This window comes from Strix aluco, chromosome 1, assembly GCF_031877795.1.
Source record: "Strix aluco isolate bStrAlu1 chromosome 1, bStrAlu1.hap1, whole genome shotgun sequence".
In the NCBI taxonomy this organism is placed as follows: domain Eukaryota; kingdom Metazoa; phylum Chordata; class Aves; order Strigiformes; family Strigidae; genus Strix; species Strix aluco.
The window spans coordinates 112889138-112904777 of record NC_133931.1 but is presented as its reverse complement, the minus strand read 5'-3'; the positions used below and the strand labels follow the sequence as shown (position 1 = coordinate 112904777).

General features: G+C 39.4%; 1 protein-coding gene across 5 annotated transcripts in view; it reads right to left on the bottom strand.

Annotated features, from left to right (window-relative positions):
• Positions 1-519: 519 nt before the first annotated feature.
• The window catches only part of RBM33 (RNA binding motif protein 33), a 102798-nt gene continuing 87677 nt past the window's right edge, over positions 520-15640 (bottom strand). For all 5 annotated transcript variants that reach the window (XM_074831513.1, XM_074831521.1, XM_074831540.1 and 2 more), the window contains 2 exons: positions 3977-4065; positions 520-3780 (listed from right to left, as the gene is read on the bottom strand). In XM_074831513.1, coding sequence (XP_074687614.1) covers positions 3732-3780; positions 3977-4065 — 138 coding nt within the window. In that variant the 3' untranslated portion in view covers positions 520-3731. The remainder of the gene's footprint in view (positions 3781-3976; positions 4066-15640) is intronic.

Here is a 15640-nt window from a genome sequence, read left to right as displayed (position 1 = left end):
CATGAATTACATCGAGCTTTTCGAACACTGCACATCGATCCATCATACAGTATGTGTGCCACATCAGTTGCTAACATTGCGATGAACCAACGTGTTACATGACCGACTTGAATTACGTGTAAAACCAAAATATCCCAAACTTTTGAGAACAATGTTACATGACAGACCAAATTTGCACCTGTACAGCACAATGGAACAAACCTAGAAACCTCATGCCTTGGTCTGACAGTGCACTGTATCTCCCCTCGTAAGTTAAAGGACAGAGATTTTTTTTTTTTTTAATTAAAAAAAAGTAGAACATTCTACTAAAATACCACAGATCATACGGCCAATCCAATCTTTTAGTCAAGGCAAAATGGTTAGTTATAAAGTGAATTCTCCAGTGCTACAAGATGAAAACAAAATAATTTGAAAAAAAAAGTTGGCTCCATATAATCACCTACAGGAGTTGCCTATTAAAATAATTATAAAATTATGCTAATAAAAACTGTGAACAAATAATACACAGATCAGGATATATGTATTGACTTACTAGCATCTTTATAAAAATTTGAAGATATACACAAAAACACATCAACATTTATGGAACTGTATCCATTAAACTTAGATAAGACAACACAAAACTAACAAGTAGCTAAGATGTGGTGACTGTAAGCACTTCGAGTAACATTTTAATTTTAAAAGGTCAATATTTACATACTACATTAAATGCCTTTTTTTTTTCCATTTTGCATCATATTTTGAATGCATGATAAAGAAAGAACAAGATAATGGTTGCAACAGATCTTCCAAGAAAGTTAACTTAAGATGCTCAGATTTAACTATGTGCTGAAAGAGAACATGGCAAGAACACATCTGTCTAGCTTTACCTCTACTTCCTTCGGGTTTTTTTAGGAGGAGACAACAAATGGATCCAAAAGAGCTGTTACCATCCAAACTGATCATTGCCAAGAGACCCACTTTTAAGTTAGGATTTGAGAACTAACAAAACACAAACATTTTAACAAATGACTCACCTAATTGCTACTTTTGCTACTGAGTTTTTTAAGATATTAGATATGGTGACAACACAGGGTGTGAGTATGTATGTATGTGTATAATAAAATGCATATAGACATACATACATATAGTACATTTACATGTAGTAAGATACCCAGGTACTGCAATAAGCAGCTAAAATCACCACCAGCGATCTGCCCGTACCCTGCCTATGCACAAGCAATAATCTACTGCAACTGCCTTTAAAAAGGATGCATCTAGTCATTAAACAGGCATTGCTTACATTGCCTCCTACATTTAAATAGATCCGAGGCGATTTCATGTCTTTATTCCAAAGCCACACATTTGTCTCAGAAATTTTTTTTTAAAAAAACCCAACTGAATAAAAATTCTTAAAACTTAAGTTGGCTGAACCTCAGCCTCTTTGGGATGGATTCAAAACCCAAAGCAGGAGTGTTTCTAAAAACTTCTTTGACTTTTGAATCAAACCCATATTCTTCGGCTCCAAGAAACCCTCTAACCCCAATAACGTTTGCTTCTGACAGGACAGCTGATCAACTGCAGATGTTCCTACTGCTGAACTCAGCTGCTGGCCTGTCTGGCATTTGCATCTAACCCAGATTTCCAGACACGCACTATTATCGCTCTACTCTGAGATGACTTTCCATCCTTCTCATTACAGAGAAGCTGCTCCCTAACAGTGGGATGAATAACTGTTTAATGACTTGTTTTAAAGATAAGCATTTATTTCTTAAAAGTAAAAATTACATAACCTGAGGAGGCAGCGTAGGGGTCCTAGTACTCATGGTGTGAGGGGTTAAACAGCACTGGGCAGATCACCTCACAGGAGTCTCCTGGGTCTGCTCCCACCATGCACTTCCTACCTGCGGCTCATTCTGTCCTGGGCTTGGGTCTACCCTGAAGCACTAACAGCACCTTATGTACAGTAATTGTACTGGATGTTATTAAATATTATGCATAAATGGGGAACTATACAGATGGGTGTAAAACTCAATTCCATGCAAAAATTCTCATGTTACTGTGTCTTGTCACTAAGTTGTAAATGGGCTTAGAGTATTCTTTTATTTTTTTTTCCCAGTGCAGTATTTCCAAAGTACCACATTACTCTGTATTATTTCAATGAACAAAGAGCAGTTTTACCTACAACACTTTTGACAGTACTTATTATTCAATCATTATTTTGATTAACTTCTACTTAATTGAAAATCTGGACTAAAACTGTAAGAAAGCCAATTAGGTCTTTGTGACTTCATTACCATTAAATTTTTTTTAAAAAAATATAATCTATGGCACTATAAACTTGCTCAGTTCATCCTTCCACACTTGGCATGCCTATTTTGCACCCCATTCGCAGCTGTTTCCTTACATACCAATACTGTTCTTCTGCAGCCACTCAGGTAACAAACCTATAAGGTTTCTGCAAGTTCCCCCCGTCAAATAGTAGGTGGAGTGCTTAAAGTAAGGGATGAGGCAAAAGCTTCACAGTCTAAAAACTAAGGAAATGTTCATAAAAACTGGAATCCAATGTAAAGATGACATTTTAATAAGTTTATTCGGAAGTAAGTGAAGAAATTGTTCCTTTGGCAACACCATCTAGATGGTTCTAACCAAAAGGAAATATTACGAATTTTACTTTGAATAAAATATAAGCTCCTTAATGTTTGCATGTAATTTTTGGGAACTGTCACGTTCACCAACAGATTCACAATGTCCTTATAATCCTGTATTTATTGGGAACAACACATCAAACCAAGTCCTTTTGGTTATGGGTTTCTTATGGTTCAGCATTAGTCACAAAATAAATCTCAAAGAAAAAAAAAATTAATCAAAATAAAGCATAAGGCAATCTTGAAACACTAGCCCAAAAGAACTATTAGGAATGCGCCATTCTTCCTGTGTAACATTTTTGAAGTGAGCCACCAAATATTTCTTTTTCCTTGTATCTGGCAATGTCATTTAAAACCATCTAGTTTCAACTTGGAGTTCACAACCCCACGATGCTACTGAAGGGTAAAGATCCTTGTTTTTAAAAACCAAGGGAAAATACAGTAATGTTATTCCTACACAGGGTTTTATGGAGTAAGTGGAGTTGGAAGAAGATGGAAGTCTGTGTTGGAATAGAAAAATGCAAAGACAGACTTAGCTTATTTACAAAGATCAAAACTACAATTTTCCAGTGTCACCTCCAAAACTTCTCAGCATACTGCTATTCAGTGAAGTAGACCACGTTTAAATCTATGCAAGCATACCTTCTGTGCTCTCAAGATATACAACATAACTAATGTGTTTTGTTTAGAAAAGCGAGTTTTCATTCAAATACCTTGCACTGAAGATAAGAGCAACCATTATCAAATATTCTTTGCTATGAAGAAAGTTTTTAAATCTTTCGATGTAAACGTTCTCTCTCAAGTCACTGTGGTCACACAGTAGGATCTTGAAGAACAGTGTCTACATGCATTGAAAGCATTTTGAAAAAAAAAATCTGTACTTCCACGTGGTTACAACAGAACATGAATAAACCAAACAGAAATTCCACCTTTGCAGATCCTTTCAAGTTCAGCTCTTCTGGAGAACATCTTGCTGCTTTCTGTAGTTCAACATAGCAATTAAAGACTAAGCCGAAAGGTTTTGCAACCCGATGGTTTTGCCACTGTGCCTCATGTAGCTCCACAGTATACTTCTGTTAGTGTCAGGGTTTCTCTCAGCAGACATCACTCAACTATCAGTGCCACGTTTATGTGGGACAGATCTATCATGTGCCTGTTAAAAGTTAAAAGAAATTTAAACCTGGTACTCGAACTGATTCTAGGGGTGGACAACAGACAAGGAGGTTCTATGAAGGTCACTAATAAACAGATGCTTGATTGGAATAAGAGAAACATTGAGCAGAGGAGACTGATTTAATCTTTTGAAGGGAGGGAAGGAACCGAGGCGGCAGAAGCACTTAATTATTTACCTGTGGAATTTCTGTTGAAATGCTAAAGCATGTGCTGGCTCCTTGAATTTTGCTATGGCTTTCCGTTGTTGAGGAAGCATCTGTAAACTCTGCAGAGACAAAATGCCAAAATATATTTTTAATATTCAAAGTTCCACTTTAAAAGACCCTTCATTTTGCACCAAACCAAATGAAATTCTTCCATATTTCTCTTCTCAGAAACATACTTCATTTCTCTTATTGGTGTCCAAGGAATGGAAGGAGAGGAGACCCAGTTGAAGGTGTTTGAGCAGGTGCATTAAGCAACTGTACCAACTGGAAAACTCAGACCATCACTCGTTAAGCAAAAACAACAGTTCTTCAATTCAATCCATACAGATGAACCAAACTCTGTGGCCAAACTCCCACCGAGTAAGAAACATTCACTGGGCAGAGCTCAACTTCACACACAAGCACCTGGAGTCATTCATCTGACGTACATTAAAGGATACAGGCTTTCCACGGCTTAAACAGGACAGAAACAGGAAAAAGAAGTGGTAGGTTTTGATCTCTAAACTGCATATCCTCACACTGTTTTAAAACAGTGGATAGCTTTTGACAGACACTAACCACCACACAATCCTGATGAGATGACTCAGGTCACCACTTCCAAGTCCTGCTAGTAACAGGACACCATGCAACACTCACCTACCCAGACAAGTCCATCTGATACATGCTTCCCATACCACGAGAGCAGCATTTCACAATGCTGTAACTATCAAAAAACCCCCTGTGTAGTACTGAGGTCTCCACAACTATAGCACACCTCAGTCAGGGCTTTGGAGAACTCATGTCCTTGCTCCCTGCTGCAGCAGGAAGCCCAGGTAATGCCAAGATGATCCCAGAGAGCAGTCCTGTGGCCTTGGTAATGAGAAGTTATCAGACTTACTAAGACTGAATTTGATGCTCTGAGTTAGAGCTTCAGTTATAATAGCGTATTTTTCAAAAAGACACTTGAGAAATTCAAGATGAAGTTTTACACGTTAAGTAGGTACACACCCAACAATCAGTGAGAACATACGACTGTTCAGCATCACAGAATATTCAGGATGGAGATGCTATGGTCCTGTCATCTCACTGCCTGTGAACACAGGCCACAGATTTCACAGGAACTAGGTTAAAACAGATCTTCTGAAGGCTTCGGAAGTGTAATTTTAAAGCTCCATGTCACAGTGATTCCAGCATCTCATGGCAAGTTCTGAATATTTAATGGCCTATGCTGCATACATTCAAGACAGAACTGTTCTGATTGAGGTTCCAGTTTCCAACTGTTCTTACAACTTCGGATGCAGAATTAAAGAATTACTAACATTGCTCTCTGTGCATAAGTTTCTACATAAAGCCAATCCAGTTTTGTACTGAGCTTTATATGTATTTTTTAATATATATATACTTACACATACAAATATATACACGCACGCATATATAAAGAGAGACTTTAAAACTTTTCTATATAGAAATATTTCATTATATATATTTCATTATAACCTCCCAATGGGTAAGTATAAAGATAATTCTCTGCTCCTGCATTTCCCCTGGAACTCAGCAGCATCCTCACACATTTGGATGATTCCAGCACTCTGGTGGTCAGTCTCCAGGATTTTAAACTTTACCTGCAAAAACTCTGTATCATCATCTAGACTACTAAAGTACCACCACTTATCTTTAGACAAACAACTACTCCTTAGGAAACCATACACAACCCCACTTGTTGATACATTCTAAGGGTAACATACTTCTGAGATCTCTCAGTGAAAGAATCTTTAATTCAACTAATGTGTTCCCTGTTTGTTCAAGCTAATGCAGCATTTTAAGCAAGATGTCAAATGCCTAGATGAAATTTGCTATTAAAATTACCTACTTGTATCTTTTTTTGAAGAGCTAAGACTCACGTTGCTTATTTAGCAAGAGCTGTGACGACACCCTATAGTCATATTTCTTCATATCTAAGCCAGACAATTCAGCTCTAGGTTCTTTCTGTAACTTATCTACCTGTGATTTTGAACTAATTAATTTTGGCAGTAGCTACTTTGCACCTTCTTGTAATTGACAGGAAACCTCCCTCCCACCAGGAAAATCACAGAAGTTTAATACTTCCATCACTCCTGTGATTTCAAAGTGAAAGCTGAGGAAAAGTTAAAAGGTTTCAGCAAACTTGATAAGCACAGCAGGTTAATCTGCACTGTATAGTTTTTGGAAAGCTGCTGTGATGTAAAGATTTAGCTAAGTCACTGTAACTTCTTGGTTTCTCAGCTGGTAGGAATGGGATTTAGCTGTAAAAAAAGTAGAACACATGGCAGATGATTTTTGTTTTCTTAATCAGAAAGCTCTTGACAAAGTTAAGCACATTCTACCAACAAGAATACAGTCACGCTGCAGAAAGTGCCAATGAAAGACCCTGGACAAAGCTCAGCTCTTCTGGAGGCTATCTGCTAAAGTTTGTGTTCTTCTCCTTTACTGGTCACTTCATTATGATTTATAGAACTGTATCTAATACACATTCTTCGACATCAGTTTTCTAGCTAGAAAAGAACTAAGGACCAGGTAAATCCTATCACTAAACTTTGAAGACTAAGAATTAATCCCAGCCATTAAATGAGATTTAGAAACAAGAGACTTGTAAGAGTGGGAAAAAAAAGAATCTCTGAAGTGCAGTTAAAAAAAAAAAAGTAGTAGATCTGTTCCTTTCAAAGAACTTGACACTTAATATGAGAAAAAAACTGTCTGAATCACTGAAAGGACAACTATTTCAGAGAACAGTTGGAAAAGAGCTGGAAAGGAACCTGGGACACATCCCTTCAGCGGTACCCTGCATGTCCTGTTGTCACCCATTTCTCTCCCCTCTCCTCAACCATCTTCAGCCCTCCTGCTGACAACCAATCCTCACAACAACGTCAGGTCTCACTCAACTACCACAGGAGATTCTCCCAATGCTTTATGCTCCAGAGCCCTGTTGTGATCAACTGAGGAAGAGAAGCTGCATTTAGTAACTTTTTCCACAAGAACTGAGCTATTAGTGCATTAATATTCTGGAGATGCACAAAAGCAAAATGTGATTTTGCAGTTTATACTATAATGATAAATTATTAAGAAGCTGCTCAGTAATCAGCATATAAAAAAATTGACTAAAAGAAGATATTCTGGTATAGTGCAGACTTACTAGCAAAATTAGGCAAAGTATCTAAATATTACTATAGATAACTTATTTATACTTTCATATGAATTACTAAAGTTTACTGACTGACTAGTTTGGGTATTATGTCACAGCCTGTTCTTATGCTGTATTACGGCTTTATTTTCCAAAGAAAAAAATGCAATCAAAGCACTAAATTCATTTTAATTTCAATACTCAATTGCTTTGGCAACAAGGCATCAATTCTTGGGTAAGTCTATTGAAAAGTATCTTTATCAGACTTAATTTCACTTGTCAATACAGACAACTGTGGAAACAAAACTCCAACCCATCTGATCCTTCGCTGAACTACCTAAATACCATCCATTAAACAGCCCAGGGTAAGGCAGTAACTTCTAGCACCAGGTTCTTCTCAACTACTGCAGTTACACATGCCCATGCTTTAACAAGAGAGAGAATTAAGGACTGCAAAATGAAAGGATAAACTAATGCTACACAAATGATACTTCTCCAGTTAGAAACTGTCAAAAAAATTTTAATTCAAACTGTTTTAATACAAATTCTCAGCCTCCACTGTGCTCAAACCATGGTAGTGAAAACGATGCAGAGTCACTTCATGTTTGTTTAGGTATATTAGGTATATACACCTTATTTAGGTATTAAAAAAAGTTCTGGTTTTATTTTAGCAAGAAAAAAGACAATTACTAAGCTAAATCACTTTGATGATATGACCACAATGGCCTGAAATATCACCATAAATATCTTTGCTGACAAAGATTTTTAATATCTCAACATAAATTGTGATCTACATTGTGTTTTCAAATGAACCCTCATCTATCATGACTTGCAAGTATGAACATTATTCATCCTCCTAACAAAGATTTCTTGAAAATTTATGTTCTGATTTTGGGACAATATCTACTTATCTGCATTATTATTTCAACTCTGAGTTTTATGCTTAACAGAACTGTCAGGCACAGAGCAAGTAGGTGCGATTTTGCCAGAGTGTGCAGGTCCTGAGCTGTTGCTATCCCACCCTGAGCAGATGAGTTATCAGCTGGGAATGCAAATGGGTGTTCCACTTTAGCAGAAACCTTAAGTAAAATAACTGCATACCCATCCTACTGGATTATTTCTGTCTCTTTGAATTTGGGATGATACGCGGTTTAGAGCTGATACTGCACTTAGATGATGTTAACAGCGATAGTTTGAAGAAAACACATTTTTTTGTGTAATCTGTGGAATTTCTGGACTACTGACCTCAGTGAAGTTAAAACTTCCATGTGAAGCATGAAATTATGGATGCCTCTCCTACAGATCACCAAGCCTTGAAGCAAGAGCTAACTAAAACAGCAAGAGGCTGAGAAGATCACGGCCAAAGTAAGGTGAGAATACAGATCTGAGAGGGGAAAAATAAGATAAAGAAATCCACAGTGTGTGACAATTAGTAGGAAGCACAACAATTTTTAGTCCTGAAGAAAATATTTCTGCTTGACAAGGTTTAATATGGGCAAGACTTACAAGATTCTTGGTTGCTCAGAATCTTGTTTATCCATCATTTGAGCCAAAGCCAAACGGACCTACAACTCTCTGTAAATATATTAGTCCTTTGTGAGAAGTGCTAGCCCTCCTGCAACACCAATTTCCAAAAATACCAAAGGATTGCTACAGAGGACCACACCAATGACCTGTTCCACTGCCAAATCCTTAACAGCTCGTGCTATGGCTGATACCCCGAGTGCCACAACACAAATGCCTTGCACACTACTGGTGGTAAGTTTTGGGTTTTTTTCTTTACAAAATCTAGATGACTTCTGGTTTGTACTCTAATGCTTGAGTAATGTGCTACGTGGAGACAGACACCTTCACATCTCTATTAAATACTTCTTTCAATAATGTTCAGATACAGTAAGCACCACAGATTAATGGCATTTTGTGATGGGTTGACCCTGGCTAGATGCTAAGTGCCTACCAAAGCTGCTCTATCACACCCCTCCTCAGCTGGACAGGGGAGGGAAAATATAATCAAAGACTCATGGGTTGAGACAAGGACAGGAAGAGATCATTCACCAATTACCACCACAGGTAAAACAGACTCAACATGGGGAAATTAATTTATGGCCAATCATACAGAGTAGGATAATGAGGAATTAACCCCAATATTAAAAACACCTTCTTCCCACCCCTCCCTTCTTCCCAGGCTCAACTTTACTCCTGAGTTCTCTACCTCCTCCTGAGCAACACAGGGGGACAGGGAATGGGGGTCGCAGTCAGTTTATCACCTGTTGTCTCTCCTGCTCCTTCCTCCTCAGGGGGAGGACTCCTCACACTTTTCCCCTGCTGCAGCATGGGGTCCCTCTCACAGCAGACAGTCCTCCACAAACTTCTCCAATGTCAGTCCTTTCCACATGCTGCAGTTCTTTATGAACTGCTCCAGCATGGGTCCCCTCCATGGGGTGCAGTCCTTCAGGAACAGACTGCTCTAGTGTGGGTCCCCCCACAGGGTCACAAGTCCTGCCAGCAAACCTGCTCCAGCGTGGGCTCCAGTCCACAGGTCCTGCCAGGAGCCTGCTTCAGCGTGGGCCTTCCACGGGGTCAAAGCCTCCTTCAGACACCCACCTGTTCCAGCATGGGCTTCCCCAGGCTGCAGGTGGATCTCTGCCCCACCATGGACCTCCAAGGGCTGCAGGGGCACAGCCTGCCTCACCATGGGCTGCACCACGGGCTGCAGGGGAATCTCTGCTCCAGCGCCTGGAGCACACCCTCCTTCTCACTGACCTTGGTGTCTGCAAAGTTGTTGCTCTCACACATTCTCACTCCTCTCCCAGCTGACATTGCACAGCAGTTTTTACTCTTTCTTAAATACGTTATTTCAGAGGCGTGCTACCACTGTCGCTGATGGGCTTGGCCCTGGCCAGCGACAGGTCCTTCTTGGAGCCGACTGACATTGGCTCTGACAGACACAGGGGAAGCTTCTGGCAGCTTCTCACAGAAGCCACCCCTGTAGCCCCACCCTACTACCAAAACCTTGCCATGCAAACTCAATATACATTTCTGAAAAACTAATTCAGTGTGTTGGTTTTAGACCTGAGGTAGTATCACAAAGAAGGTAAGAGCATCAGACAGGTCTTCATATAGTACTAAATGACAGATGTTCTCTCATTTTCAAACACCACATCATACTAAAGTAATCCTTAGTCTTATGACCTCCATTATAATGATAAAAATATGAGTCTATCTTTCCAAAAGTATCATGCCTCATTAGGAATTTGATTTGAAATTAGTATTATTCTGTAACCTACTGATTTTGAAAGGCCAGGCAGGGGAGGCAGGGAATGACCGGCCATGGAGCACTGCCTCTGGAGATAAGCTGGTTCTACCGAGCACCACTTGGCCTCCCACTTAAAACGTTTCCTCCCCAGGAGCTTTCCCTATTGTCACACTGTGCTCCCCTAGAATTCTCCTTCTACCATGAATTCCTAAACTGAAATATCACAATCCTCCCAAACATCACAGCTCTGAGAAAACAACTTCATTCACATCTTCTCTTTAAATTGACCTAGTCAGATGTTCACCAGAGGATGAAAACCCCTTCTCGGATCCACTCAGGTGTAAAGGATTGACAATACATACAATAAAACTTCCAAGGGATTTCAAATGACTGGTTACTTTACGGATTCAGGTATACAGATCCACTGTACAGCACTTCCTGAGACTAACTTTAGATCAGAGGTATTCTGGGCATGTTCCCATTCAATTCTGGGGAACAGAGATTACATTCTGACATATACCCAGCATTAAAAATAAAAAACTGGTTTAGGCTGAGGAGGAGTATTTTATATGGAAAGGATTTAGGCAACATAGAGCTCATACTGATCTTGATTATTTCCTTTTTCTGCTTCCTTAGGCAATGCCATGGGAAGATACAAATCTTGTGCTGAATGGAAAATGGAACAAAACCAGCATTTCATGATCACTCATGCTTTTGATTAAGAGTTTGCCTACAAACTGTTTTAAAACATACTATTTAATTCAACAACATAAAAAAATCAGCAGCTCTGTTTTTTTCTGCAACTGAACTATTACCAGTGACTAATCATAAAATGACCATTCCCTCTGCAGATATTTCTTTAGGCCTGCAGACCTACACTACCATCAAATTTCTCCTTTACACACACTCTGTAATTAAACCTACACTTTTACAATATCAGTAATATTTACAATAATATTGGAATAGTCTGTATGATAACAGCAGCCCAATAATCTCTAGTGAAGCCTCACTGCAAAACGAAGAGCCTTGAGACAAGCAGCAGGACATCCATGAGTAGAAAGCAAGAGATGGCTTGCAGAAAGCAAACATCTTTGACACCAAAACTCTCAAGAGGTTACACAGAGAGGAAGAAGTTAAAAGGGAGATAACAGAGCACTGGGATATGAAAACCAAGCAGGCAGGAGTTGAGACTGGAGCAAGAACTCATTTCAATTATAGGAGACACGTGGGAAATAAAAGTTTTCTCCTTAATTTCTTTCACTGAAGTAAATGAACTACCTAATAGACCACACATTCAGTTCATCAGTGAGTTTGGGATTAGGAGTAGCAGACCATACGAAGCTGCTAAAAAAGGATCTATGTAAAAAGAAAGTGTAAACTTTCCTAACCAACATCATCTCCAGTGAGTGATCCAACCTGATCTGGAGTAAGTTCAACAACAACACGGCAGACACTTTCTAAAAAGAAAGACTGGATTCTATTTATTCTTCCCTCTCATCAATAAATGCAGACACATTTTTATTATCCTCACAGTCTCCTGACAGCTGGGAGCAACACTTCCTAGCCATTACCAAGAGACATGGAGGCTGGGACAGAATGTATTTATTTTATCCTCAGCTGTTGCAACTGATCTCTTCCACCTTTTGTCCCTCCTTACTGCTTTTCTGCCACCTTTGACTTCCTACTGTCTTCCTTTAAAAGTGCTCAGCTTTCCACCTCCGTATGCAAGATGAGATGAGAAGAAAGGATCTGTCATTGAGATGGGCATCTGTAGCTCACATACCGCTCTACAGCAGGGCTGAACTGGACAGGCTCACGATGGAGCTGCTCCTCTCTTCCCACAGCCCCAAGGATTCAGCAGAACCACCCATGTCTTCTCTCACATCTTCTGCAACAGTTAAAAATGTTTTTTACAGGAGGAAGACCACATAGGTCACCACACTGGCCCTGCATGCCTCGTGTGCCGTGTCACACAGAGTACGGCCCTGCTGATCTGCAAGAGCACTGATGTTCTGGGCACGCTCATCCACAGGTACTTGTTTCCACGGATATCTCTTTAAGCTAAAAATAAATTCAGCAATTTTGAATACCGTGTCAGTTCAGAGAGCTGCCTTTACCCTGACTGAGCACTAGGTAGCACTGTCACTCTAAGAAAGCAAAGAGAAGCACATCAACACGGCAATTGTTTTTCCCCTCTGAGACCAGAAAAAAAATGACGTTACCAGAGTAAAACTCGGTTTTGTAAAACTACTCAAAATACACCTATAGTCACAACATTCTCATCACCTCTGATATACAACAGTGGTGTTTTTCAAGTGTTTTTCTCTTAACATCAGAATTTATGATCTTAAATCTTCACAAAGCAATACTGAGATTTTGCACTGATGTTTTGTTTGCAACATTTACTGTAAGAAAATATGATTAAAGACGATGATGAAACAGCTCCACAGAACAGTCACTCAGTGCTCAAATTACCTGGAGATCTAGCAAATGATCCCCTCTACCTGCTACCATCCAAAAAAAAAAAAAAATCTGAAGGTGGCAATAAGTAGCTGAACACAAGGCTCTTTAGACAGTATAAACATTAAACCCAGATTCAAGAGCACCAAAAAAAAAAATGCGCTGGGTTTTACATGACCTTTGCAACTTATTAGTAATCTACTTTAGCAAGTGGTTCTGGATGGATGTGTACTGAATGTCACTGCTCCAGCATGATCCCCAGGAGGCTTTATTTTGGTGGTGTGCTCGGAAATCTTCTGTAGTTTCCAACACTTTGGAATGCATAATTTTATTTACAGCATGTAATTATCTTAGATTCAGCACTCAGATTTTACTGCAGATACATTGTGTGTGAAAGCTTATCCTCTCCAGAAAGAGTCTGACAGCAAACCTTATGTGGAAAGGAAGCACTTTTCCTGCTAATTTAATCATGTTTGAGTTGTAAAATGCAGCTATGACTAAGGGGCTCTTCCTGAAGTGCCAAAGATTTTCTTCTATTCAGTATCTTGAGAAGTTTAATGGTATTTTTTTCTCCTATGTTAATAACAGAGAAGCTTTAATGAAGCAAGGATGAGAATTAAGAGTCTTCAGTGATTAAGCAACAGAAGGTATTTCAAAGCTCATATATGGGAAAAGATAATTTCCTCCATTTCTAGGGTATGGAAGGGAAAAAAATGCTGAATTTCCAACTTCATCTGTAAGTCTCCTTCATCTTCTCTTATGCATGCCCAGCTATTCTCAAACCCTGACTCAGAGCTACCACCTCAATCCTAGCCGATGGCAAAGCTAGGAGCACTGAACGTCATAAATCAAGGGAGGTATTCAACCTCCCTTCCCAAGGTTTGTACCTCAATAATGATACTGACATGCAAAAGCTTAAAAAAAAAATTCCAATCCTTTTGTACCCAGAGAAACAAAGTAATGTCTTCTTCCCCATTCACTCCATTGATAAGTTATAGACTTTTTCCATAAATACGTTAAAACTTTCTGTTATGCCAGGGAAGATCCTCCTCCTGAGAAAACATATGCAGGTAAAGTGCATTGCAACAAAACCAGGAGCCAAACTATATATCTGAAAATAGGAGCCGGTGTGGGATCAATTGCTCTACAGATGCTCTACAGATGCAGTAGTATGGAAGGTGCAGGTTAAGCAGAGAACCTGTACCAGGTGGGACAAGTGCTCACAATCTATTCTTGCTGTCAAAGAGCAGAGAGATCATTGGAAAGTATTTCTGCCCCTTCTCTGGGAGCTAGCCTCAGTACAGTCATTCCCACATTCGTGTGTTGACTGCAGCAGAAATTGATATACAAGAGGCAATATTCAGATTTATGAGCTGCGTTTGCATGTCACTGTGAAGCAAGATGCTTGCTTATTACCATCCAAGGCGTATGTCCTACAGTTTGGGAATCTTTACCGTTAACCAAGGATTTGGGTGTTGGGTAATCAGCATGTGTCATTTCAAGATGCTATCCAGGCAGGAAGATAACTCCTTAAGTTCTGATTCAGATTTTAACTTTTTATAATTGCAAAAAATAAGCATGAATTTGACACTCACATGTCCCCCTCAAACAAAATTCAAGAAACAGAGTTCAGTTCATTAAGGAAAGTTTTGCTGAATATAATCAACAGCTAAAGATACGATGTTCTACATCCTAAAGATGCAGTCAGCTACAACTGACCCACCTTTCCCTCCTCTATCTTCTTGAACTCCATCTGAACAGCTAAAAATATGGGCACCTTCTTTAATTTCAAAAAAAGCAGTTAGAATTTCTCAAAATAGCCATCCCCCCAAATCCCTCTTATTTCAGTTCATCAGGCTGCAACACTTCATCTTAGAAGATTACGAGCTCTGCACTTCCTGAGATCTCTTTGCTCTGGCCATGGCCATGACCTGTCCCTGCCTCTCCCACATACTGTCTGCACACATGAAACCCCCAAAGCCCACGTGGCAAGGAATCCTTCCATCCACTACTCAGCTCTCTTCAGTAGCTCACTTCTGCACTCCTCATTGCAAGCCACGTACATGAAACACATTTTAAAGGAAGGATGAGGAAATAACCAAGCAGAGTATCCCTTCACTATCCCGACCACTTCCAGCTGCAGGTGATTTTGTACAGCCCTGAGCACAAATACTAGTAAAAACATTAATTTACAGCCACAAGAAAATCCACTTATGTGCTTCAGGATATTGATCTCTTTGAAAGATCTAGCACCATCTGTGTAAGAGTGATTTTTGTGAATAGGGCAACACAGATTTTCAAACATTTTGGTTTTAGTTTTTGTCTTACAAGGCACTTAAAACTGCTGCTGCCTCTTCCTCATCTGGTGTGTTAAGACTTCTGTGGTACCACCTCTCATGGTACCAAAAAAAAAAAAACCCAAAAAGCTAAATATTGCATATGGTGGTAGTGTCTCATATTCTTCCCTCAAAAGGATCACTTCTCCCCTGCATATCTCACTATCCACACTTGTGAAACATCAGTCGCAAACAAGCCAGGAAATTTCTAGACTTCTACAAATCAGACTTGAATTTCAAGTGCAGAATTAGCACAAAAGCCTTTTGCATCATTAGCTAAATTCAAGCATCTCTTTTAAGTACTACTTCTAGATCTCTAATAAGGTGAAAATAGGTGATGATTTAGAAACCATAATTTCTAAAAGGTACAGCTGACGCTGCTGCAAGAATACCAATTCTGTAGGGCACAGGGATGCATCAAATCCCACTATAAAATTTGTTGGGTT